The sequence below is a fragment of the Schistocerca serialis genome, chromosome 3 (assembly GCF_023864345.2).
Source record: "Schistocerca serialis cubense isolate TAMUIC-IGC-003099 chromosome 3, iqSchSeri2.2, whole genome shotgun sequence".
Taxonomy (NCBI): domain Eukaryota; kingdom Metazoa; phylum Arthropoda; class Insecta; order Orthoptera; family Acrididae; genus Schistocerca; species Schistocerca serialis.
The window spans coordinates 351,601,108-351,626,168 of NC_064640.1; the positions used below are offsets into that span (position 1 = coordinate 351,601,108).

At 35.9% G+C, this 25,061-nt stretch overlaps 1 protein-coding gene across 1 annotated transcript in view; it reads right to left on the reverse strand.

Moving 5' to 3' along the window:
- The window catches only part of LOC126470159 (potassium voltage-gated channel subfamily H member 2), a 670,689-nt gene that overhangs the window by 89,978 nt on the left and 555,650 nt on the right, over positions 1–25,061 (reverse strand). Inside the window, exons 13-14 of the mRNA XM_050097782.1 lie at positions 17,213–17,302; positions 2,091–2,255 (exon numbers count right to left, since the gene is read on the reverse strand). Coding sequence (XP_049953739.1) covers positions 2,091–2,255; positions 17,213–17,302 — 255 coding nt within the window. The remainder of the gene's footprint in view (positions 1–2,090; positions 2,256–17,212; positions 17,303–25,061) is intronic.

The window sequence follows — 25,061 nt, forward strand, 5'->3', positions numbered from 1 at the left end:
ACCAAACAAGGACTGGAATGAAGCAAAATGCAGATGCTAACCTATGGGACAGTAGCAGCAAGACACAGTTGTATCGCACTGTAAATGATTAAAATCTCGAGGAAGAAGGCAGATGACTTCATATTTATAATCATGATGCATGTGTGGAAAACAAAGACTATCTCTAGAAACTGGCAAGCAACAGTAGTAATTTCCATTTTTATGAAAGAGGATAATTTTGTGCATAATGATCACAGAGGCATTTAACTGCTATCTGTACTTGTAAAGATCCCCATAATGGCTGTAGAAACTAGATTGAGGAAGCTGGTCAAAGACAGATTATAAGATGGGATGTAGGGCTTTCATCCTAATGGAGGTACCTAAAATCTCATCTTATATTTAAAACGCCTTGTCAAAAACTTATAGAGAGAAACAAGGCACCTAACACCATTTCAAGACCTGAACTACAGAAGTCCTTACAGGAATGTGGGGTCAATCAGTCTTCATATAGATCCTACAGGAGCCTTTATGCAAAATGCAGAATCAATGTGAGAACAGGAAATCAGAGCTCTGCTAAATGAAGTATGAGGAAAAGAGACCAGCAAGGCTGTAGTCTCAATCTTCTGCTTAGTCAATAAAAACTCAAACACAGCATCAGTGTACAGGAGACAGAGTTGAAGGAGAAAGGAATTGAGGTTGTTGTTGTTGTTGTCTTCAGTCCTGAGACTGGTTTGATGCAGCTCTCCATGCTAATCTATCCTGTGCAATCTTCTTCATCTCCCAGTACTTACTGCAACCTACATCCTTCTGAATCTACTTAGTGTATTCATCTCTTGGTCTCCCTCTACGATTTTTACCCTCCACGCTGCCCTCCAATGCTAAATTTGTGATCCCTTGATGCCTCAGAACATGTCCTACCAATGGGTCCCTTCTTCTTGTCAAGTTGTGCCACAAACTCCTCTTCTCCCCAATTCTATTCAATACCTCCTTTGAATTGAGATATATGTTTTAAAAACGAAAACTATGATTATAATAAACTAAGGGGAAGAATTGGATAACATTACAATGAATGGGATCCACTAGAAACTAGAATCAGTTTGTAAATTTAAGCACTTGGGCTCTGTCTTCAGAGCAGATGGGGAAATGGATGAAGATAATAGGGAACAGAGCAGCTGGCTATCTGTTTTATGCAATCAGATGGCAATTTTACCACAAGAGGGAGATATTGAAAGGGACAGACATAGATCAACTTAAATTTTGACAGGAAAACATATCTTCAACATGGATTGGTTACGTAAGGAAATTTTGCACATCAGCTATACCATCCGCCCAGATGAAGAACACATCATCAATAAATGAGAACCATGAGAACAGCTGAAAATCACTGGTCTCCAAGAATCCCTTCTTAAGCATTCTGTAAAGAAGTTGTCAGAAGAAGAAGAAGAAGAAGATACTATCATTGCTGCCACACTAGAGCAACCAAACTCTTCATAATTTTGATTCTCAAAGGTGGAACAGTTCTTGGTGAATTTGGAATTTGTTAACAAAGATAAAGAGGTAATATAGGCTTTTTTTCCTTTTCCTGATCAGTAAAGATTGAGAAAGTGCTGATCAGTGTGTAAGTCATAGACAACAGGAGCAATGAATTAGGAAAATGTGCCAAAAAAGTACTTGATCGGAACAGAAATTATGTCAATTCTGAATGAGCCAAGAAATGATTAGTCTCTTTAACCTATGAATTAAATTGTTATATAAAAAGTTGCAGAGCCACAGAGCACTTTGAATCCAGTAACAATGCACATTCTTTACTTATAAATGTCTATAAGCATATATTTTATAGTCACTGTGTAATGTATAGCATCTGGTACCTCACTAAGACAGACATGCTTTTGCTCACTTCTTACCAGTACGCCATATGCTTTGGTCTGATGTAGTTTATATTTTATTTTTTTACATTCATAATTACTTACTTCAAAACTTTTCAGCAATACTGGCACAGATAACAAACTATAAATTAATAAGAAAAAAGTCTTACACACATACATGAAACTATAAAAAGGAAAAAGAAAATAGTATCATCTTGAGAAATCTGCTGCCCTGAATGGACATACTTGGAGTTTGATGATGAAGCAATGGCTGGTTCTCTTTGGTGCAGCAGTGGACCGATACAGCAGGAGATGGGCCCACGTTTGGAGTACCTTGTGAGTGCTTGCCATTTCCATGGCTGCTGGATTTCATGAGGGAGTCCAGTGCTACCACCGTGTTCGTCAAGCCACCTATGATGTTCAACTAGCATCAAGCAATGTGCTAACTATTACAGCTTGGCCTGTAATTACTAATTAACCAGCATGCCAAGCTCAAACAGCAACTACATGTCAGAAAAGCTAAATTACAAAATTAGTTTTATGTGACAAATTGTTCATTTCCCTTTGAATATAATATAAGTATCCAGTGATTTAGTATTAGTGTGCGACTTTAGTTATCAAAAATGTTTGTTTGATGTGACTGATCACATGAAGGTGAGATATTTTCAGCAAGCTGGAAAAAGCATAACAAGCCAAATACTGCCACAGAGTTCATAGTTTAAGTATGCTAATATCTCATGAGGATCCTACAATGTTTTGCTACAGCATAGTGCTACATAAAGCTCCTTTGTTTACATCTGAGTAAGTTTGTTGAAAATTTGCAACATTTAGGTAAGATGTGGCTCCATAAACTTTTCCATAATATTAATTGATAATATTCATATTGGGTCTTCAGCCGGAACATAACATTATCTTGATGACATTATGTTCCAGCTAAAGACCACATACAAATATTATTTAGGTAAGATTCTTCTCCACAATCTGCCAGGAAATGTAAAGACAGTAAATCGTATTCAAACATTACACCTTTTTGATAAACCCAATAGCTTTTAATTAATTCAGATGCTTGGAAGATCAATAGGTTCTTAGTAATGGAAACATCTGTCAAATGTTTACGTCATGTAAAAAATAAATCAATGCATGAAATCTAAAAGAAAATTCAATATAAGAAACATAAGTTATACAGGTGGTTAGACAATAATATCTATCCTTAAAGCTATTCTCATTTATTCTTCATTCTCAGTTGCTCATTTTTGCAAAAAGAAGTGCAACTGAGACTGAAAAATACATGAGAATTATTTCAAATATCACTACATCTGCTCATTCTGTCAGGAAGAATATGTTGGCTATAGTGAGTATCTACTGTTATTTAAAAGAAACTGGCACTTTTTGAAGCTTAAGAGTAATAAAAATTTTGAACACAGTACCCTTTCAAATAGAAGAAAATTATTCTTAACAACAAACATTCATCACCACTCCCTGACTAAAAAAAAAGAACTATACAGCATATGTGAAAGATTATTTCTGCTGATTATTTGGGTAATCTTACTTTGCTAACATGACACAGAAATTCAGAAAAGACAAATTTCTTTGAATTGATGTAAAAGTATGCTTTGCTTCAAATGTCTGAAGTAAAAAATACTCCTAGGTAAATGCAGTACAAAAATGATCAATATCAGTGTAACCATGATATTCAATGCTGAACATAATAGCCACAGAGATTATTAAGAAATTCTTTTAAGAATAACTGAGCATGGATAACATTTTTCCCATGTGTGATACTATGATGTGTCATATTTAGTGAGGACCCCAGCAAAATAAAACACATTAAAATAAAACAACTTATTTAAAATAGTTTGAAGTGGGTACACTGTCAATAAGATAAATAATGCCGCAGATCACATGTAAATAATCAGTTTTATGTTAAATATGTCTAAGATAATATATATAAGCTTAATTTCAGAAACAATAATTGTTAATTATTTTTTGAGCAAAGGAGACCACTCACCAAGCAGTGGAAGTACTGAGTCATCGACAGGCACACACAAAATGGAAAGAAAACTTATGACCTTTGGGAATAAATTCCTGTCAAACTAAAGTGCAAATACAAATGTGTGTGTGTGTGTGTGTGAGCGCGCGCGCGAGAGCATGTGCTATAGCTCGACAAAGGATTTATTCCAACAGCTAGCAAGTTTTCTTTCTCTTTTGTGCATGCCTGTCAAGTACTCAATTCTTCTGCTATTCTGTGAATGATCTTTACAACTAAAGTATTTTCATCCTGTCAGAACTTTCCTTACTATGTTAATTATTTCCAATTAAATAATGAAAACTCCAGGAAGGAACATGTTAAATATGCTCCAGCCCAAGATGCTGGAGTTGGCGGTCATTTGAGCATGAGGTATGCTTGCTTGTGTGTGTGAATGGTGTGTGTCTCTCTTTTACCTATGAAAGCAGTGACAGAGAGTTTTGCATAACCGTCTTTTAATTGTGCCTGTCTGCAACTTTACATGTCCTCTTTATGGTAAGTTGTTAATTATTTTGTATATTTTTTGATATTAGGATATTTTCTTTCACGTTTACTAGGAAGTAACAATTAAGAAATTAGATTGAGGGAAATAATTGTGGAAGAGAAATTCTCTGCAAGCAAGTGCATATAACACAGCAGTTCATAGGAACTATATCCATGTGGGAAACTTTGTACTCACATTTACACAGTATCAAGGCAGCAGTTATTGAGATATACACAAAGTTATGTCACAGGATGATAAAACTTGATCTGCTTATAACAAAGAGAATGAAAAAAGCTCTGAGCTTTTACATGAATGAATGACCTCATTCAAAGAGGAATCGAGTGTAACATTATGAGCAGCCAGATCGAATGCCTCAGGGCATACTAAATCTGACAGTTCAGTGGTGGGTTGGTGTGAACTTTTGTTGGAGTGGCCAGCTGTCAGACAGAGAGTGACAGGTGAGCCAAGTGCAGTTAAAGGCAGCTAGCAAGCCACGAGGCCTCATGCTCATCAGGGTTTTCCTGGTCAGAAAGAGGGATATGTTAAAAGTGGCACAGTCATGGGATGAGTGGAGATGGAGGGGCCTGAGACTTGGAATGTCATCACTAATACAGTTTTAATGAAAATATGTAACATGCCTTACAAGCATGGTGGAAAGAAATCAGTGATGGCTTTGGAACTGTGGCAATGGAAAGGGCTCATTGAAGATAAATCTATGTTAGAAGCTTTAATAGTTAAATTATTAACATTATTATCGTTATGTCTATAACAAATTGTAACAACTCAAGCCATCATGAAAGACACACTTGTTATGCACCAAATGAAAGAGGACAATGCCAGCAACATAATGAACAGATTACCTTTCTAGTTAAACAAATATACATTAATGTTATAAGCAACTTAGTTTATTTATGTAAACAGAGCCAGAACTGCACAGAGATACATATGATCTTATCTCCAAAAGTTTTCTTCTTTAATAGTCTAATAACTTATGATGTATGTCTAATTACAGTCATGATTTATAAAGTAGGTCAAGTCAGTGTTTTGACTCGAGTGCCGAATGTGGAATATGTATGATTTGTTTATATTTGTTGAAATGATTCAGAATTGATTTTATTAAGAGAGTTGAACTGACCTCAAATATTGTCTAATGTTTTGCCACAAGTATTTACATTAAATTACTATGAAAATTATGAATGGTGGTCAGGATAAAAATATGTGCACTGAATTGAGCAGTGTTTATGTGAGTGAACCTTTCAATAAGTGTGCAGGACAGAGCTCATGGTCTGTCATCCTCTGTCTGAAGTTTGTGATGAGGTACTTTGATCTCGGTTTCATCTGAAGTTGGTAAGGTTACGGGCAATGTGTGTGCCATGAATGATACTTTTTTGTAGTGGGACTTAGAATACTCTTAAGCAGGTGTGACACTATGTCTAATTACAGGAGTCAGATTTCAGTCTCTAGAGGCAGCTTAGTTAGTGATGAAATCTCACATTGAGGTTATAAAGTTTAGAGTCACTGGGAATAATAAATCTCATACTAGTCAACACTGAGACACAGATCAAGTTTTTGAGAGTTTATTGCGCTGTTGTACTTTATTATTTAGCACATGCTGCTGGGTGTAAATGTTATGTCTGCATGATGTAATTCCAAATTTTGCACTGCTGATAGATACTGGACTGTTATTCATTGAATTATTTGCTGTGGCCACCATTTGCATACATTGTGGATTTTTCAAAAATAAAAGGGATTTAAGTTCAATCTGTTTTCAGCATCATTATGATCCTTCAGGATTTAAAATAACAGATGCAACCACAGTTTAACTTTTATTAAATTATTTGCTAATGTGTCTCACTGTTATTATAAGGATTTGGTATAAACATTATTATGCTGGTTTGTTCGGGTAGAGAGTGGTGATGTACAGCCCACCCCTACTGATGACAGCAAGCCACATTCAAAGTTAATTGCCCTAGATTGCCTGGACTCTGGTGGAACCTACTACTGTTATTACTGTATTGTAATTGTTTGTATCAAAAGGTATACACACAGGAGTAGGAGCAATAACCCTGTGAGTAATGTTGTGCTCTCACTGTGAGGTAATTAAAAAAATTGTATGTTCCTATGGTTGTGAAATAATTTTAATAAACAAAGTAGCCTGATGATTGTTGGTAATGCAGATATCATTACATCTTTACTAGCATTCATCTTAACCATTAAATTCTATGCAAACTATAAGATATAACACTGTAATGGAAGAGAAAAACTTCACGGTGACATGGTATCCATTTTTTAAATTATGATAGTGTCGCAATTTTTTGTAAAATAATCTTTAAGAAAATGGCTGCATGTGTGTGACAAGAGAACAACTTAACCACTGGCATTACAGACACTTCCCTCACTATTTTACAACAATTTCTGGAAACTGAATTTTTAAAAACATAATATTATATTATATTCGTCTCACATGATATGCTTCCTTCTTAGTCTATCTATACACATATTCCCTCACTCCTGACATTTATACAAGGGGTGGTCATGAAGTTTTAATTACCATATAAAAAAAAATCTTTTTTTTTCTTTTTTCAGGGACATACCAGCACTCCTGGTACACACTGGAAACTCTGTGCCACAGCATGAGGAGCTAAAATAGTATGTTGCAGTGTATTGATGAAGTGGAGTACCATGTGGTAATTTGTTTTCAGAATTTGTATGAATGATGAAGAACCAGGAATCACTATAGAACTGGGGGCCCTGGTGTTCTGCTAAAAGACTACTGAATCACACTTTAGGCAATAGTGGAAGAAGTGAAAATCTGCTATATGTCTGTCATCCAACAGTGAGGTCGATACCCTGCGATGACCACTATTGGTGACTCTCCTTGCAGCCAGTAAGAGATACCAGTGTGCTGTTATGTGGACATGGCTGCTGATGTCATGTTGGCTATAAAACATAGCTGTCTATGTAAATAAACCATGTGCTGCACGCCACGATCGAGTGTCATACAATCAGTAATCAATTAGTTTTCAACATCTTCCACAACATTTTGAAAGCTACAAAGATTGCTGTACTCTGGGTTCCTGACAGCTCACATTCATTCAAATAGTGCACTGATGTGAGTCGAGAGCAGAAATGTTGCAGCTATATCAAGCCAATCCAGATGATTTCTTTAGCCACCTAATCACCATGTAAAAGTGCTTGGAGTGACACTATGACCCATAGACAATGTAGAAAAGCAAACAGTTGAAAAATGTGGATTTAGTATCACAAAAAAGGCAAATATTCAACCACCATTGGGCAAGCTGATGTCGAATGTGAATACCACAGATTATAGTCATTAGGGGTGAACCATTACAGAAGCACACTACTAAAATCTTGTGATAAGGTTAAGGAAGGCCATCAAGAAGCATCTGAAAAAGCTGTGCCAATGGAGTGTTTTTGTTCTCTGACATCACATCACCACATTCAGTACAGAACACAGGCACATGTGCTGCTTCTTTGGGCTATTAAGTTTTCTTACTTCCTATGCTCTTGCAACTTGTTGCCTGTGACTTCTTCCTCTTTTCTCAGGTGAAGAAACCATTACATGGCAGCAATTTTCAAAATAAGGAGGAGGTGATTTTTGAAGTGGAACTTTTCCTGAACAGTCAAAGTGCAAATATCTACAACCAGGATCTTCATCATGTCACCCAAGATTGGGAAGCATGTCTCACTGATGGGTGAACATATAGGGAAGGACTAGCCAAGTTTAATATTCATAGCTTGATTTTATCTATGTGATTATTACAGCTTTATGACAACCCCTTGTATGTAAGAGTAAATATAGCAGTTTTTTTTGTTGGTACCTTCAAACTGTTTTCAATAATGGAGAGGGAAATACAGCACAATTTCCTTTTATCCATCTACAGAATAAATCTCCTCATGGTAAACAGGATGAAGCCCACGACATTTACTGAACAAGGAAAAGTAAGAATAAGTAGCTGTGTTAACTGTCATTCTCAAAGAAAAGCAATTATGTTTGCCAGTGCTCACTGTAGTACATAAAGATGGCTTCTGATAGTGACATCAGTTCAGTAATGTACTTTCTGAGACATTTATCACCATTTGCCTGTGTAAGCTCGCAAAGAATGATACACTCAGTGTTCATGTCAGCAGATGACCAAGAAAGTGCAAAATAAATATAGCAGTAAAACAACAGAAATACTAAACACTGTACTAAAGGAGATGGGCTACCTCTATTGGAACAGGAGCAGGAATCTACAAGTAATTTTCCCAAAAAGTACATATGTGAAGTATGAAGTAAAAGATTACAAATAAGGCTCAAAAGAGCATAAATACATAACAAATTACAGTGTTATATTTTAAGAGACTTTGTATTAATTTTTTGCAGAATATAATGTGATCACTGTAATATAATGTGATCAATGTAATTTTTGTGTTCATGAATGTAAAAGCCAACTTAGAGAGATAATAACAGTATTTTCAATTGCTGCTTTGTGACTGTGCTGTGGTGAAGAACCTCAGCTGTATAAAGTTTTATAGAAGAAATACAGTGTTTTCATATTTCAGTAAGTTTCTTTTATTAGAAATGGCACATAGGCAGAAAGAAAATTCTGTTTACAGGATCTGCTAGTGCAGAAATTGTGCAAAGGAAAAAAAAACACCTATAAAGTAATAAGATTAGTGATACAAACAAACTTTATTGTGACTAATACCTAAGAATTTGATTTTAGTAACAAGAACAAAAAAAAAACCTTTACTGTTCTATGCTTATGATGATTTTGTACTAAAAGCACACTTTCTTCAAACAGAAAGGAAAAATAATTGAATGTTTCAAAGTTAGAGTTTAGTATGTCTTCTGTGGGATCTGAGTCACAAGAACAGTATAAGTATGATGTGGAGACACTCTGAAAATAGAGACATAGAAAATAGTGTTGATGAAAACTTATGTTTCTAATTTTTGGAACAAATGGAATGGCATATGGAAAATGAATTTCAGAAGTCTTACAGTAAATGATATAAAAGAAATTATATTTCATTTATTGTAGTATGCAGCAAAATCCTTGGTTTGAGTTCTATTATGTTCATTTATTGTAGTATGCAGCAAAATCCTTGGTTTGAGTTCTATTATGAGAAGAAGAAATATTATGAAAACAAACAAACTGAATGGAATCAGTGTCTATACTGTTTGTGATGCTAATGGATGTGTTGCACGTGAATTAACTTAAATTTGGAATAATTATGTCAAACCAGGACATTCAGTATGACCCTCATAATTCCTAGCATGGCATATTAAAATTTTGTCAGCTTTAGTAACCTCATCATCAAAAAGATTTTAAACTCTTAATCTTCTTTCCTTAAAATTTTATACCATTGAACATGAAAGAAGAAAACTTCTAAAGAGCATTATTATAAAAAATATTTGGATTAATCAAAACATGTGAATTTTAAAATTTTCACTGCAGACTGAATGTTCAAACAAATTTCAGGCTTTCAGCCAATTGTCATTAAATACATCCCACAACATTACAACTGGGCACCTGCCAGTCATCCTCAGGTAAGCCAGCAAAGATTTACGAAGACATCCTCCATTCCATAGAATATAGCACACTGTTAGTATTCCACGCATGTGTCAAAATCATGTTGAGAGGCTGACCATACTACCTGGCAGTAGCACATTCACTGGTGGAGCCATGGAACTCAGCTCTCCTCTGCATTATTGCTCATTGTGGCCATTGGCACACTCTGCCATATTTGTTTAGAGCAAATTGTGGAGATGATAGGGTTCCACACACTGCCCCACTGGTAGGCACTATTACAGATTATAAGATTTCCCACCAGGTGTATTTCCACACATCCTTTAATAATGGAGCCCCAAAAAGATGTTGCTGTGGTCAAAATCATTATTTTATCATACTCCATCAAATGTCCTGTGGAAATAGAAAGTTCAGCAATAGCAGACTTTCTTGGTTTCAAATGGCAATTACAGCACTGATGTTCAGTGTAACGTTGTTTTATGGTGAATGTGGTCTTTCCCATGTAAGCCATACCAACTGGCACGGTATTTTGTAAATTCTGAGCCCAGAAGATGTGCACTTTTAGATGATGGGTGGAAAAGCACTTTCACCTGAAATTTATGAAGGATTCTTGCTATCTTAAACAAAATGTTGCCCACAAAAGGAAGAAAATCTTTGTCAATAATTAGCAATTAGTTTCAGCATGCTCTTGACTCAGCTTATTTTATGTTCAACCAAGAATATTTTGAACAGACTGACAGTGTTGCCATGCATAGCCCTCTGTCTCCTTTGGTGGCTAACCTTTCTATTGAGGAGTTCGAGGAAAGAGCACTTGAATCAGCCATCCCTAAATCGACTGTTTTTGGGAGATATGTGGACAAAACTTTCATAGTGTGGCCTTCATGGACAAGATAAATTAGTGGAGTTAACAACATCCACTTCACCATGGAAATAGAGGAAGATGATTGTCTGCCTTTCTTGTATGTATTAGGCAGAAGAATGATGGCTCTCTGGAACATTTGCTTCATCATAAGCCCTCTTGTACTGATTTGTATTTACAAGTGTTGAGTTGTCATCATCCACTGCAAACTATGAGCATACTTAAACCATTGCACTCAGAGCTCATACAGCTTCAAATAAAGATAATCTGCCTAAAGAGCTCACCCACCTAAAGACAATGTTCAGGGATAATGCATATTCTGACTGGCAGATTAAGAGAGCACTATCAGTTAAAACCAAGAACCAGTAAGTGGATAAAGAGAAGAATACAACAGCAAAACCTTTAGATTTCCTTCATTTTGTGGCCAACATTTTGTTTTATGTAGCAAGAATCTTCGGTAAATTTCATGTGAAAGAGATTTTTCACCCTCCATCTAAGATTACAGACCTGGGCTCAGTGAAGGATGATTTGTTACTGCAAAAGGCCAGAATTTACAATACACCCTACCAATGAGGTGTGGCTTACATTCTACAAAAGGATGTTGCACTGAACATCAACACTGCAACACTGCAAGTCCACTGTTCCTGAAAATTGTCTTTCCACTGGAAATTCAAAGAAATATGATAAAATAATGATTTTGACTACAGCAACAAATTTTTGGGATGCAATTATTAAAGAATCTGTGGAAATATGCCTGGCAGAAAATCTGATGATCTGTGGTAGGGACTACCATTTAGACAGTGTGTAGGATATTATCATCTTGATGATTTGCTTTAATTGAAGATGACAGAATGCACAGATGGCCACAGTGAGTGCTAATGCAGAGGACAACTGAGTTCTGCAGTTCCACAAGCAAGGGCACTACCACCGGGTAGTGTGGTTCATCTGCCAACTTCATGCATGTGAAGAATACTCACAGTGCACTATATGCTGCAGAATGGAGGATGTCTTCATCAGTCTTTGATGGCTCATCTGAGAATGACTGGCAGGTGTCCAGCTGGAATATCATGGTACGCAATGATGATTGGCAGCAAGACCAAAATTTGTTTGAATAATCAAAATGTGTTTCGAAACCAATGAATTTTCTGATCAAAATTTGAGGGAATGTGTAGAGATAGCAATGTTATCTGAGGTAGAATGAACTGCATGAATTTGAAGAAAAAGATTTATTTGTAAATGTATATGATACAAAAAAGGGCAGAAGTAGCTAACAGACAGATGAAATTGAGTTCTGTACCAATAACTATAGTACTATTATATTTAATAACAGAATCAGGTATATTATAGGAAAAGAGGGTTTCCAAGGCATGATGCTGGTAAAGAAACAAAAGGCAGAGCAACTAAATTAGGGTTTCAATTGTGGACTACACTAACTAATTTTATATTTTCAAGAAGGGGGTTATCTGACATTGTCTTTGCAGATGGTTCAAATGGCTCTGAGCACTATGGGACTTAACATCTGAGGTCATCAGTCCCCCAGAACTTAGAACTACTTAAACCTAACTAACCTAAAGACATCACACACATCCATGCCCAAGGCAGGATTCAAACCTGTGACTGTAGCGGTCGCGTGGTTCGAGACTGAAGAGCCTAGAACAATTCGGCCACACCAGCCTGCATCTTTGCAGAGATATAGTAAGTTAAAATGCAAAGAGAACAGAGTGTAAGGGTTTACTTTCTACAAAGAAGAGACACTTCTGAAGTGTCATTTTATATTTAAATACAAATAGGAGGGAGACACATGAAAAACTGAAACCTAGAGTGATTGATTGTGAGCACAACTCCGTGATCAAAATGAAGGAGCATATGCAGTCAAAGGTAAATACATAAGCTCTATTCCACAGAATAAATCTAATTCTTTTAGGAGATTGAGATAAACAATGATAAAGGAAAAGTGTGATTAGTTGTCAGAAGTCAAGAAAGTCCCTTGTAACTCATGACCAAGAGATTTATCCTGATTGTATCAAAAGAAAAACTGTGTAATATCTAATTTAATATGAAACAGCCCTAGAATAATTTTGTAATAAATTATATTTTTGTAAAACAGTAGACAGTAAAAACTATGTACCTGTCAGTGCATGAAATGAAAATATACCTTGATCCATACAATTTACTTTGTCAAAGGATAAATAAATAAAAAATAAATTAAAAGAATCAGTGATTGGTAGGAGACTAAGTAAATACTGCACAGTAAGTATTAATTTATGGAGTTCCAAGATTCTTAATCTGAGTGATAATGCTTCACTGACAAACATATAATGTGACAGTTTTTATTTGTATATTTATTGATCCACTCAATCATTCAGTGTACAGAAGTGTACAACATGATATGGGAGAAGTCAAACAAATAATATGAGAACATATATAGAAATAGCACTGTTTCTTGTAGTGTACATCTCAGTGAAGATATATATGTAATCATAATAATACCAGAATAAGTTCAAATAATAATGTTGGTCATAATGAAAAAACAAAAGTTCATTAATGGACACTAGGTTACTTCTAATGAAACAGTTTACTTTTTAAACATAATAAAAATATATAATTTAATTTATGATAGATCACATTCAAGAAAGTCTTGTAGTCTGTAAAAGCAGTGCCTTGCTAGGAGTGTACTTAACGTTTTTCTTTAAATTTTGTTTATTCTTGAAAACTTTGTACTTCTTTCGGGAGATGGTTGTACAGTTTGATTCCCATACATTTAATACTATTGCTATATAGTTTAGTAGAATGGGGAACAAGTCTTAACAGTTTTTTTTTAACCTTGTATCATGATGATGACTGTCCAGCTTCCTGTGCAATCTAATAATGTTTTATTTAATAAAACAGATAAGTTCAAATATGTGTTGGCTAGTGAGAGGCAGTATGTTTAATTTTTTAAGGAACGGCTTACATTTATTTCCTTGCTTTTTGTACAGGATTATTCTTATTGCTTATTTGCAGTATAAATAATTTTCTTGATTCAAAACTGTGACCCCAAAAAAATAATTCCATAGCATAGTACTGGTACTGAATGGAAAAGATCATAATAAATACATGTCAATGTGCTGGCATTTAGCTCATCCCTCACTGAGTGGAGCATAAAACAAACTTAGCTTAGCCTGGACTAATCATGTCAATGTGTTTTTTTCCATGTGAATGTATCAGTGATGTCAGTCCTCAAGAATTTTGTTTCATTGACAAATTCTACATTGCTGCCAATTAGTGTTAATGTTGGAACCTGGGGAGTTCTGTTCTGAATGGTACGGAAGATCAAGCATAGTGTACTTTTTGCATTTAGGAGTAGTCTATTTGATGCAAGCCATGAGTCTAGTTGGGTTGTACTCCTATTAATTGCTGACTGAAGAGATTCATCTGTATTTGATGTAAGGATATTAGTATCATCAGCAAAGAGAAATAGTTGATGTTCGGCTATATTCATTTATTTGAAGAATAAATGTAGAAAAAATTAATCATAATGAATAAATGTGAGCAAATTGCCCCAACAGAATACCAGAAGTGCTATGGAACAAGAGAAGATACAGCCAGTAGACTTTTGACATACACCAGAATCCAAAACATAATTGGAAAAGTTTTAAAAGTGAAGATATACATGAAAAACAGTGAGAAAATTGGGAAATCCCTTGCACAAGGAGAAAGCATTGACTAGTGCATATGAACACTGATAGCTGTCTGACATGCTTGGAAACAATGTTGCATGCTCTCTATTAGAAGGATCTAAAAATCAACAGATGATCCCATTCCTACAAAGATAAATGTGGAATCCCAAAAACATTGCCAATGTCACTTCCAAACTGTAGTTTTTCTTCCCAAAGTTATCCCAAATATGCTCAGCAGTGTTCCAATCTGGAGACATTGCTGAGTCCATATGATATACATATTCACTTGTGAGAACCACTTCTTTCTGATCAAGAAGAAGAATGGTGGATCACCTGCACCTCTAAAAACCACAAATAAAGATGTGAAGACATACACTAATCCACTGTAATTTCTCCACAACACAGGAACCCACTGCCTCTAAACTGATCTCTTTGCATTATATTCATGTAAGTGTAGCAGCCACAACTTTCAGATCCCTAGTTGATTGCGGAATGAGAATTTCTCCATAAACTAAAGAGGGGAAAATATACGTAAATGCCTCCAATCAGTTATTCATGCTATGATTTTGCTGTTACTGACTCCAGAATAAATTGTCCAATCTCCATACTGCTGTGAGTGAATCACACACTACCACACATCTGTCATACTGACCAAACAATAGTTAGGTGGCATTACACTGAAATCTTCACCAAGAGACTACAATCTGCTTACTACAAAAGTGCTAACACATTCGTGATAGTATGGGTTTAATGTACTAGCTTTAATTATGTCTGAATCATATGCATATATGCAGTACAGAGTGACCTACACTTTTCCCATACGAGGCTTACAATTCCAGTTTCTTGGGAGATTTTTGATGGACAGTTACAATGACTGCTCAGCTTTTCTCCAGAAAAGCAGAAGGTAGACTGATGAGATTCACCTGGCAGTGATTCACTGATGAGAATGCCACCCATGATCTAGTGCCGTGTTTCTTAACATTTTTTTTTCTTTGGGGCATACCAAAGCACATTTCAAACTTTTTTAACACCCCTACATGTGATTTTTCTCCTAGATGCAAAAAAGCAACTACATAAAGTAAATATGATACATTTTTTATTATTATGTGTATAATCACATATAATCATGAGCAATTTCTTTGAAATTGGACTGTTTCAAGAAATAATTTGGTGATAATTTTTTTATGTCCAGATATTTTATCTGTGGAAGATCAGAAGACATTAAAAATCTCACGAGACACTTGATACGTATTTTATGGCACACCAATGTTTTGGGCCACAGTGTTTGAGAAATTTTGGTCTAGTGATAGACATCTAGGGATATGTTATGGATTTTATTGACATTATTGTACACATGAAAGCATTTTAATGGAGAAATCTACTGATTTCAAGCAACAGCACAGCTGAGTGAAAAAGAAAGCTTTCCAATAGCAGTCAGGAAAAGACTCATCAGGACATTTGATAAGGAAAAAAATTATCGTTGGGAGAATATGCTAAATGGTCATAAACAATAGCTTCAGTCTACCATCTCCATTATATTAGCTTGTTATACTTACGCACTTTGAAAACTATATTTCAAATATGTAACTTTATGGAAGACAAAAGTGTGTGTTTTCTGAATACTGAGTGTCAGCACAACAGTTATATTTATACATAACAGTGGCACAGTGAACACAGAGTGACAGCAGAACAGTTATGTATAAATATAAGTGGTATGATATGTAACTGATTAACTTATATTTTGCACCATTATATCAGGTTACTGCAGATAGCCACAAATCTAACCCTGAATGAAAAAAAAAGTAATTTAATTTCATCACTAACCAATATCAATAAGTAAAAATTTCAACCATGCTGTGATCTGATGGTTAAGCGATAACAAAAGGCATGATGACCAAATCTTTTTTCTAAAATGCATGGCATTCTGTTTGACATAACCATAACTTCATTCTGTTTGAAGATCTAAACAACAGATGTGATTAGTGAGCATTGCTTTCTTTTTTAAAACTGCATTCAGTTTTCAAGTGATAACCTCACATTCACTACTCCAGTCTATGCATCACTTTGTAAATAGCACTAGTAGGAAAACCTAAATGTGTTACTACATCCTTTTATGAGACAATTTGCCACATAATTAAGTCACCTTTTTTATAAAAAAAAAAAAAAAAAAAAGGACAAACACTATTTTATAGAGGTATATGAATTTCATTTCATAAAACTTATTAATTACATCAAAAATAATTGTCAGATATCAAAGCTATATCTTTAAATGAACTCCTCTTTTTTATTCCACAATGCTTAAAATATGCATGATAATATTATTGTACATAAAGACAGCAGAAAAAAACCTTTAAAATAAACATAAAAGCTATGATAAAGAAAGATAAAAATCATCTTATCTACCTGATGTTGCCCACATGCTCTTAAGAAGGAAATAAGATGTAGAAAATAAAAGTTTATGTAAAACAAGATACTGGAAGAGATTAATTAGTACGTGAAATGATTTATTATTTGTCTGATATAGCATGTTGAAGTAAGACAAGAACAGAAGTCGATATGAAGCATGATACTGAGTCAACAGAGGAGAAAAAGGACAATGGCATGTTTAATATAAACTGAAAATTTATATAAATTATATATGTATAGACTAAAATGAAAAATTTCTTGCTGCACAAGAAAGTATTTTGAAAGGTAGATAGCTGTAACAATTTAGAAATTGAAATCTGGTACTCTACAAGAAATATGCTTGCACAGTGAATGAGTGAAGCAGACATGCTTGCATGCCTCATGCTGGCTATATGCCTACCAGTCTTAATGTCAGTGTTGTGGAGCCTCTGGCTGGAAGACCTGTGCAAGCGGAGATCCGTGAAGCTTCTTTTCAGTTGCGAGAACATGCCTGCACACAGTCAAACATGAGGTTCAGTTAGACTGTGGTTGTAGCAAAAACTGATGTAACATGTTGTCTTAATGATTACTAAGAAGCTTTCCACAGCAAAATGAAAGTCTGAGGTGACAAAACTGAAAATCTCCATGCAATTATAGCATTTACTTGCAGCTTTGTAATGAAAAGAATCTGTGAATTGTTTATGAACAAACTTTTAAAATTTCTCAGCCAAACTGCCATTCCAGCACATGATGATTGGCTACTTACATAGCATGAAAATGTGATGTAACATTATTAACAGAGATTAGTCTTAATGGCAATGCTTGAAAGTAAGAGGTGTCATTTTTTTCACAAGGTAGAAGCAGAATTCATGAGATATGGAACAGCATACTGAAAATTCTTTTCTCACAACTAATTAGGGAATAAAATAAAACTTCAGCTCTCCCTCTGTCTTTGCCCAGCAGTGAAATGTAGCTTAGACCTAATTAATAGATTGGAGTACAGCTGGAGTTTGGACGTTAATCTCTCAAATTTTTCCCAGCTTTATTAAACTGATAAGGCTGCCAATGGTGGAGACTATATGGAAAATACAAAGTGGACTTACTTTCTGAAGGACATTCATACAGTTAGTACATGGAATCTCTTGGACCAGTATAAATTTATATTTAACTGTAACCTTGCATGAAGGTCCAGTATCTGATTTATGATTCAGTTCCAAACATGTAATAACTAAGAAATGTTCCATAGCATTCAGGCACAGTTCTCATTCCAATAAATCTCATAACATGTATTTTTCTCATGAAAAAGTAAAAGACATCAATATCAAGTAGCTATTTTACTCATGTCAATCAGAGAGACATTTTCAGACTACATGAGAATCAAAGCACTGGCCACTGAGTCCAGAGATTAGGCATTGCTTTCCACCTGAAGTGAAAAATTTTAATTTCTAACTTTTAAACAAGAAGTTTTCAATAAATAAAACATTTTTAATAAATTGATTGATAAATATCTACATACGAATATTAAATTGTATTTAGAATTACTGAAAGACTGAATTGTCTTGAAATGTTACATTTACATAATAAATGATATGAAGCACTACACAAAAATGTGCTGTTATGTTCAACTTCTGACAGTTATCCAACTGAAGTAATTAATGACTCTTAGTTTCTAAATAGTTACTATTACCATCAGTTTTGATCACAACTTTATTTATTCTGGTAACTGGTTTTGACCATGCCTGTGGTCATCTTCAGACCTATAAGTCATATACAAAGTCTGATCAGAGGGCTACATACATTATAGAAGTGGGCGGAGGCTCCAGTATATAAGTAAGATGTGCACTGCTCTATCTAACAGTGATTTACCACCAGAAGGAGGCTCCTGCTCATACAGCATTTTGGTAATTCATCACTTTATAATCTTTGTAATTTTATATAATTTTCTTTAATGTATGTAGCCCTCAGATCAGACTTTGTATTTGACTTATAGGTTTGAAGATGACCACAGGCATGGTCAAAACTGGTTACCAGAATAAATAAATTTGTGATCAAGACTGATTATAATAGTAACTATTAGTAATAACACTGATCACTGTCTGTTCCCATGATGTATTCAAAAGTAATCAGTTTCTAAAGATACTGTATTTCTGTTATTCACATGTAGTAGCAGTGATTTAATATTTAAAAAAGGAGCACTTCTGAGGAAGTGAGTGTTACAGAAAATCATTAGGTATACTCTACCTATAGTGGATCCTTATTCATATGCATGGCAGTCACAAGGGGTTCACACTATTTCCCCAATCTGGCTATTACAGCCAGCAGCAAAATCACAACGGCAATGCCAGACATAAGATGTGAATAATAGTTCATGGCAACACCACCACCAAAGTTTATATTTGCCCATGCCTTCAACTAATGGAGGGGGTGCATCTTTGAGGGTGTTATTGGTTAGTGTTATAGATAACTGCATGAACAGCATCAAGTAACACCACAACAGCACAATATATGATCCACCGAAAGTATGGACACACACCTATGTAATACAGAACTGACCACTGCATGTCATGAGATTCAGACCGGACAGTATAAAGGAAGGTATGGAGAATTGGGCTGTCAGTAACGAAGCAGTGACAGCAGAATGGGTCAGTCAGAAGAGCTTAGTGATTTTGAATGTGGACTAGTATTTTGATGTCACCTGAGTAACAAATCCATCAGGGACACTTCAACCCTTGTTAATATGCCCAAAGTGACTGACTGTGATGCAGTTGTGAAGTGGAAACATGGAGCAAAAACCAGAACTAAATCAAGACCACCAGACCTCATGTACTGATGGACAGGGACCACCAAACACTGGGGAGGGTCATTGCAAAAAATTGCATTAAATTATTGGATGGAGTTGCTCATGAGTTCCAAAATGCTGTCAGCAGTCTTGCTAGTACAATGACTGTGTGCAGGATGTTAAAAGAAAGAGATATGTTGGTCAAGCAGCACTACTGCAGTCAGTGCTAAGTGACACTTGAAATAATGCAGTAAAGAGTGACACCACAGAACTATGGATGGCTGTAAATGAGTAACTTGGAGTGATGGATCATGCTACACTCTGTGGCAATCTGACAGAAGAGTTTGGATGTGGCATATGCCTGCAGAACATTACCTGCCATAATGTGTAATGTCAACAATGAAGTAGGGAGGAGGTGCTGTTATGGTATGGGGGTGTCACTTGTGGTTTAGGCTTAGTCCCCATATTGTGATTATGAAAATTCTAAATGTGGAAGTGTATGAACACATTTTACAGTTTGTGTACTGCATAGAGTAGAGATAGTTTGGAGATGATGATTGCTTATATCAACATGACTAAGCACCCTGTCATTAAGCACCCAGCTGTGAGGCAATAGTTTTTGGACAATTATGTTCCTTAAATGGACTGGCCTGCCCTGAGTCCCAATCTAGAGAACCTTCAGGATGAGTTAGAATGTTGACTTTGCTCCAGACATGAGCATCCAACATCATGAAGACAATGCCAGGTGCAACATGTAAATAATAGTCCTCTGGTTTCAATTCTTGAGGAAGAATAGGCTGCCATTCCTCCACAGACGTTCAGACCTCACTGAAATTGTACCCAGCACAGTTCAAGTGGTCATAAAGGTGAAAGGTGGATATTCCCCACATTAATGTCTACTTATAGGTGTCCAGCTAACTAGATCAGATAATGTATTTTTAACAGCTGTTCACAAAACATATTGACCATGATAAATTCCATTATCTATGACTGTGAAAAATACATATTCTCTGATCCTACAGAAGGTGGCACGGACTACTGTAACTTATCGTAGAAGTTCAGAGTACATTAGGGACAATATTATAGCTTAAATGATGACATACAAATATAGATCAGCACCAGAATATCAAGCAGCTTCCATTCATTAAAGAAATAATCCTCAATATTTTGAACTCAATGAATGGGCCACAGTGTCCTCCAATTGAATGTATGGTCAAAGAAATTCAGCAGTGAAACCTTACTCCATGAAATGCATATCATTTATGAACTGATTTTTTATGATTGCAGAAACACAATTAATACTTAACTCCCAGATTAGATAGATGCAAAATAATTAAATATGACTGGGTTAATGGGAAGGATGGTATCACCCAATACATCCATTGAACTATTGCATTTCTACAATTAATGGTACCCTGTATGATGCTATAACCATCATGTGTAAAATTACTAAATGATTCATTTACAAGTGTGTGATTTAACTACTCACTGAGAACAGTCATATAAAATTACTGATGTTAGAAAATTTTCTCCTCATGTGGCCACATTACTAACTTTTTAGCAATCTTATAAATTACATTAGAACAAGAGACTGAAATCCAGCAAACCAAAATTGTGCAGAAACTCACTAATAGAAGATCAAAACTTTGTAACATTAAATATCCTTCCACCACAATGGCATCTTCTTCTTATTGAACAGATATCATTGTTACCGCTTATCTCTCTCAATCTATGTGGCTGTGACAACCTTGAAATATCACATTAGATTGGTTGAGCATCCCATTTTTATCACTTTGGCAGAAAACATGGCTTCTCCACTCCAAACGGTTGGATCAGTTAAATGAAACTGTGACTGAACTAACAAGAAGGGTTATTTGACTTACAAAAAATGAGGACATGACCAGTTCTCTTCCCATCTCATTTGAGACATTACATATGACTGTTTCCTGGATGTATTGTAGTAGGATCTTCTAGAAACATTGCCAGGAAAACTATTTACTGTTTTTGTAACAACCAGCCAATGATATGGTGAAATGAAAAATTGTTCTTGGACTATCATTTTAATAAGATTAGAAAGCTGCCTGCCAAAAAAAGTTGTCTAAAATGCAAATATGAGACAAGTAATTCTTGAAACTGTACAAAAGAGATGACTGGAAATTCATGTGTGTCTCACTAAAACACAGTGTTCAAATAATAAACATATGCCTAAAAGCAGATAGATTTATAATTACAAAATATGCTCATGAAATTGTAGATACAGTTGTGAGCTGGATAAAATTCTCTACAAACATAATCACCCCATCATCTGTTAACACACATGAAATTTCATTTCTTCTCACTATGATTATAATGAAGGTACTTCATCTGTCATGCAAGAAAACCTCTAATAGCACCATTAGGCTTGCCAATATTTGTCACATGATGCTCACATACTTGCTATCAGAAGCATTACATCTGCTATGCATCCTCAATGAAACATGGCCTACAGAATCTCTCCCAAAAATATGGGTATATCTATATCAAAGGAGGGAAAAGAACCTAGTCATTCTGTGTTTTATAAGACAGTTTTTCTTAGTTCCCACATCAGTAAAACTCTAGAACGGATTGTAAAAATATGACTGAAATGATGGCTGGAACAAAAAGACTTACAATACTGGACTCGTAATTGCTTCAGAGGGGGAATCAGGATTTATGACAATGATTCATGAGTAAAATCTTAGCCACATTTGTCTAGGGAATTTTCCTTATCATAGTCTTCTCTAATATCATAGCTGTGTATGATAGCATTCAAATTCCATGACTAGGAGATAAGCTTCGAACTCTTAGAATTCTGGATATGTTCATGACAGGTGTATATAGGCTACTTCAAACTTCATGGGCACAGATTTGGTTGCACACAAGATGTGGGCCAATGCAGAATACCATAAGGCTTGCCTCAAGGGATAGTCTTTAGCTCAGTACTGCATATCACATGTATTGCTGATATCAAAACGTGTGCCCTGAACTGTTAATATACTACAATATGCAGACTATTTATGCCTATACTCAATGGCCACTTTCCTCAATAAAGTAGATTGTGCTGTCACAACACTGGATGATTGGCTCATAAAAATATTGGATAGAAATGTCACCTACCAAGTACTTCATAGTCGTGAGAATGAAGTCTTTTGTGATGGCACTGTTGTGCAAAACATTCTCAGACTTCTTACCACATCAACTCAGTTGCTTCTGATGAAGACAATGAAGGTAATCATCGAAAGCTTGAGGTTTTACCATTAACTGATGTAGCAAGAAGCCTGAGGATGTTTTATACAACTTCGTAATGGTATTTCCCTGCAAATGTACACAACATCTTCCATGGATGAAGTTGAAAGACCATACAGTATCAGTTAACTTGACTGCACAATTCATGGGATTAACTCACAACCCATGGAAGGAAGGAATATCAGAGTTTAATGTCCCATCAACAATAAAATAATCAGTGATAGAGCACAATCTTGGATACACAATCCATGGTTGATTAAAATATCTACATTGAACATATTCTTCCAAGGGTGGAGCAAGTGATAAATATTCTCCGCATGTTGGTACATAATGAGTGGGACACACATCTCGTCACAAAATGGTCACATTATTTTGATTGCTCACATTGAAATGCAGTGACCAGATGATATTAAGATATCTATTGATGGGGCAGTTACAACTGATCAACCTTATGATGGTAGTGCCTTCTATTTACCTCATCTCCAAGCATAGTTTAACTACACAGAGTCAGAATATGATTAGTAAGACTGAATGGTTGAAATTTCTAGGCATTCAGATACATAGTAAACTGTCATGGAAAGACTACGTTCAGGATTTTGTTCAAAGACTTAATGCTGGTATTTTTACTATTAGAACAGTATCTGAAGTAAGTGATAGTTTAGACACAACAAGTAGTCTACTTTGCTTATTTTCATTCACTTATGACATATGGTATTATATTTTGGTATAACTCTTCTCATTCTCAAAGGGTACTTTTGGCTCAGAAATGGGTGGTTTGGGCAATAAGTGTTGTAAGTTTGTGCATCTCTTGTCAAACCCTGTTCATTAGTTTGGCTATTCTGACACTGGCCTCTCAATATATACAGGGTGGAGAAAAATTGTGTCATGAAATTTTAACCATGAATAGCTTATGTCAGTAGGAATCAAAATTACCAATGTTGTGTAGGTCCATAACGCACAATTTTTAAACTACGGGAACTTGGCGCCACATGTTCCAATTGGGCACAGGATTGCTCTGTTGCCGGAAGCTCTGGACAATGCATGACCATGAATGCTTTGCCTGCCAGAGATCACAATGTATCCAAAACATCCCACACACTTGGTGGTAGTGTGCCAAACTTCCTCTCTGGGGGTCTGAGGCAAATCCGTCACTGTCCTGACACATCCATTGTAGTTTCATGATAAGACGTGCTGGGAACAAACCCATCAACAGCTGTTACTTTGCATACAGAAAGTCTTTTACAAAGGGCCTTTTTTGTAACTAGGACATTGTTTACTTAAAGCAGGTGCTCAAACTGGTGGCCCTCTAACATGACAAAAGATTGGTAACATCGAATGGTGTTTTGCCAAACTCTTCCAAAGATTCCTGGCATTGCCCTGATGTGATTGGCAGCATGTTGAATGTGATCTATTAATTACTTTTTGTTTCTAGGTGTTTCACATTTGGGTGGGTGAACTAGAACCTTGAAGAACCCTCACTGGAAAAAGTCTGGTGGCGTGAGGTCTGGTGGTCGCAGGGGCCACGTCCTATGAGCACCTCTGCCAATTACCTGGCCTTCATTTAAATATCTGCACGCAGCACGACTGTTATGTGCAGCTGCCCCATCATGCTGCAACCACATGCATAGCCAATTGTCCAGGGGAACATCTTCCAGTAGGCCAAGTAGAGTTTCTTCCAAAAAGTGAAGTTAATTTGCCCCGGTAAGTTGAGGAGGTAGGTGGAGTGGCCTAATCAGATGGTCACCCACAATGCCTGCCCCAATGTTGAACAAAAATCGTTCCTGGTGTCCGTGGATATATGTGACATGAGGATTTCTCCTTGCCCAGTGATGAATATTTAGAGTGTTGTAAAGGCCATCCTGATAGAAGGCGAACTCATCGGTAAACAACACAATGGCGGGGTAGTCAGTATCTCATACAACACGTTGTAGAGACCACCAGCAAAACCCTAGCCTGTGTCCATAGTCTGCCACAGGAATTGGGTCTTGGATAGGGTGAGAACTAAATGGATGCTGGCCATCATTCCTCAAAACCTCCCAGACTAACTGATGAGTGACCCCAATGTCATGTCCAATCGCTCGAGTACTTGTCGTAGGTGCTTCCTCGAAGCGCTCAAGAACAGTCTCTTCAAATGCAGCATGCCATCATATTCGAGGTCTTCCAGCATCACCATGATATCCTGCTAATGAGCCTGTTTCACCAAGCCACCAGTGAATTGCTGTAAATG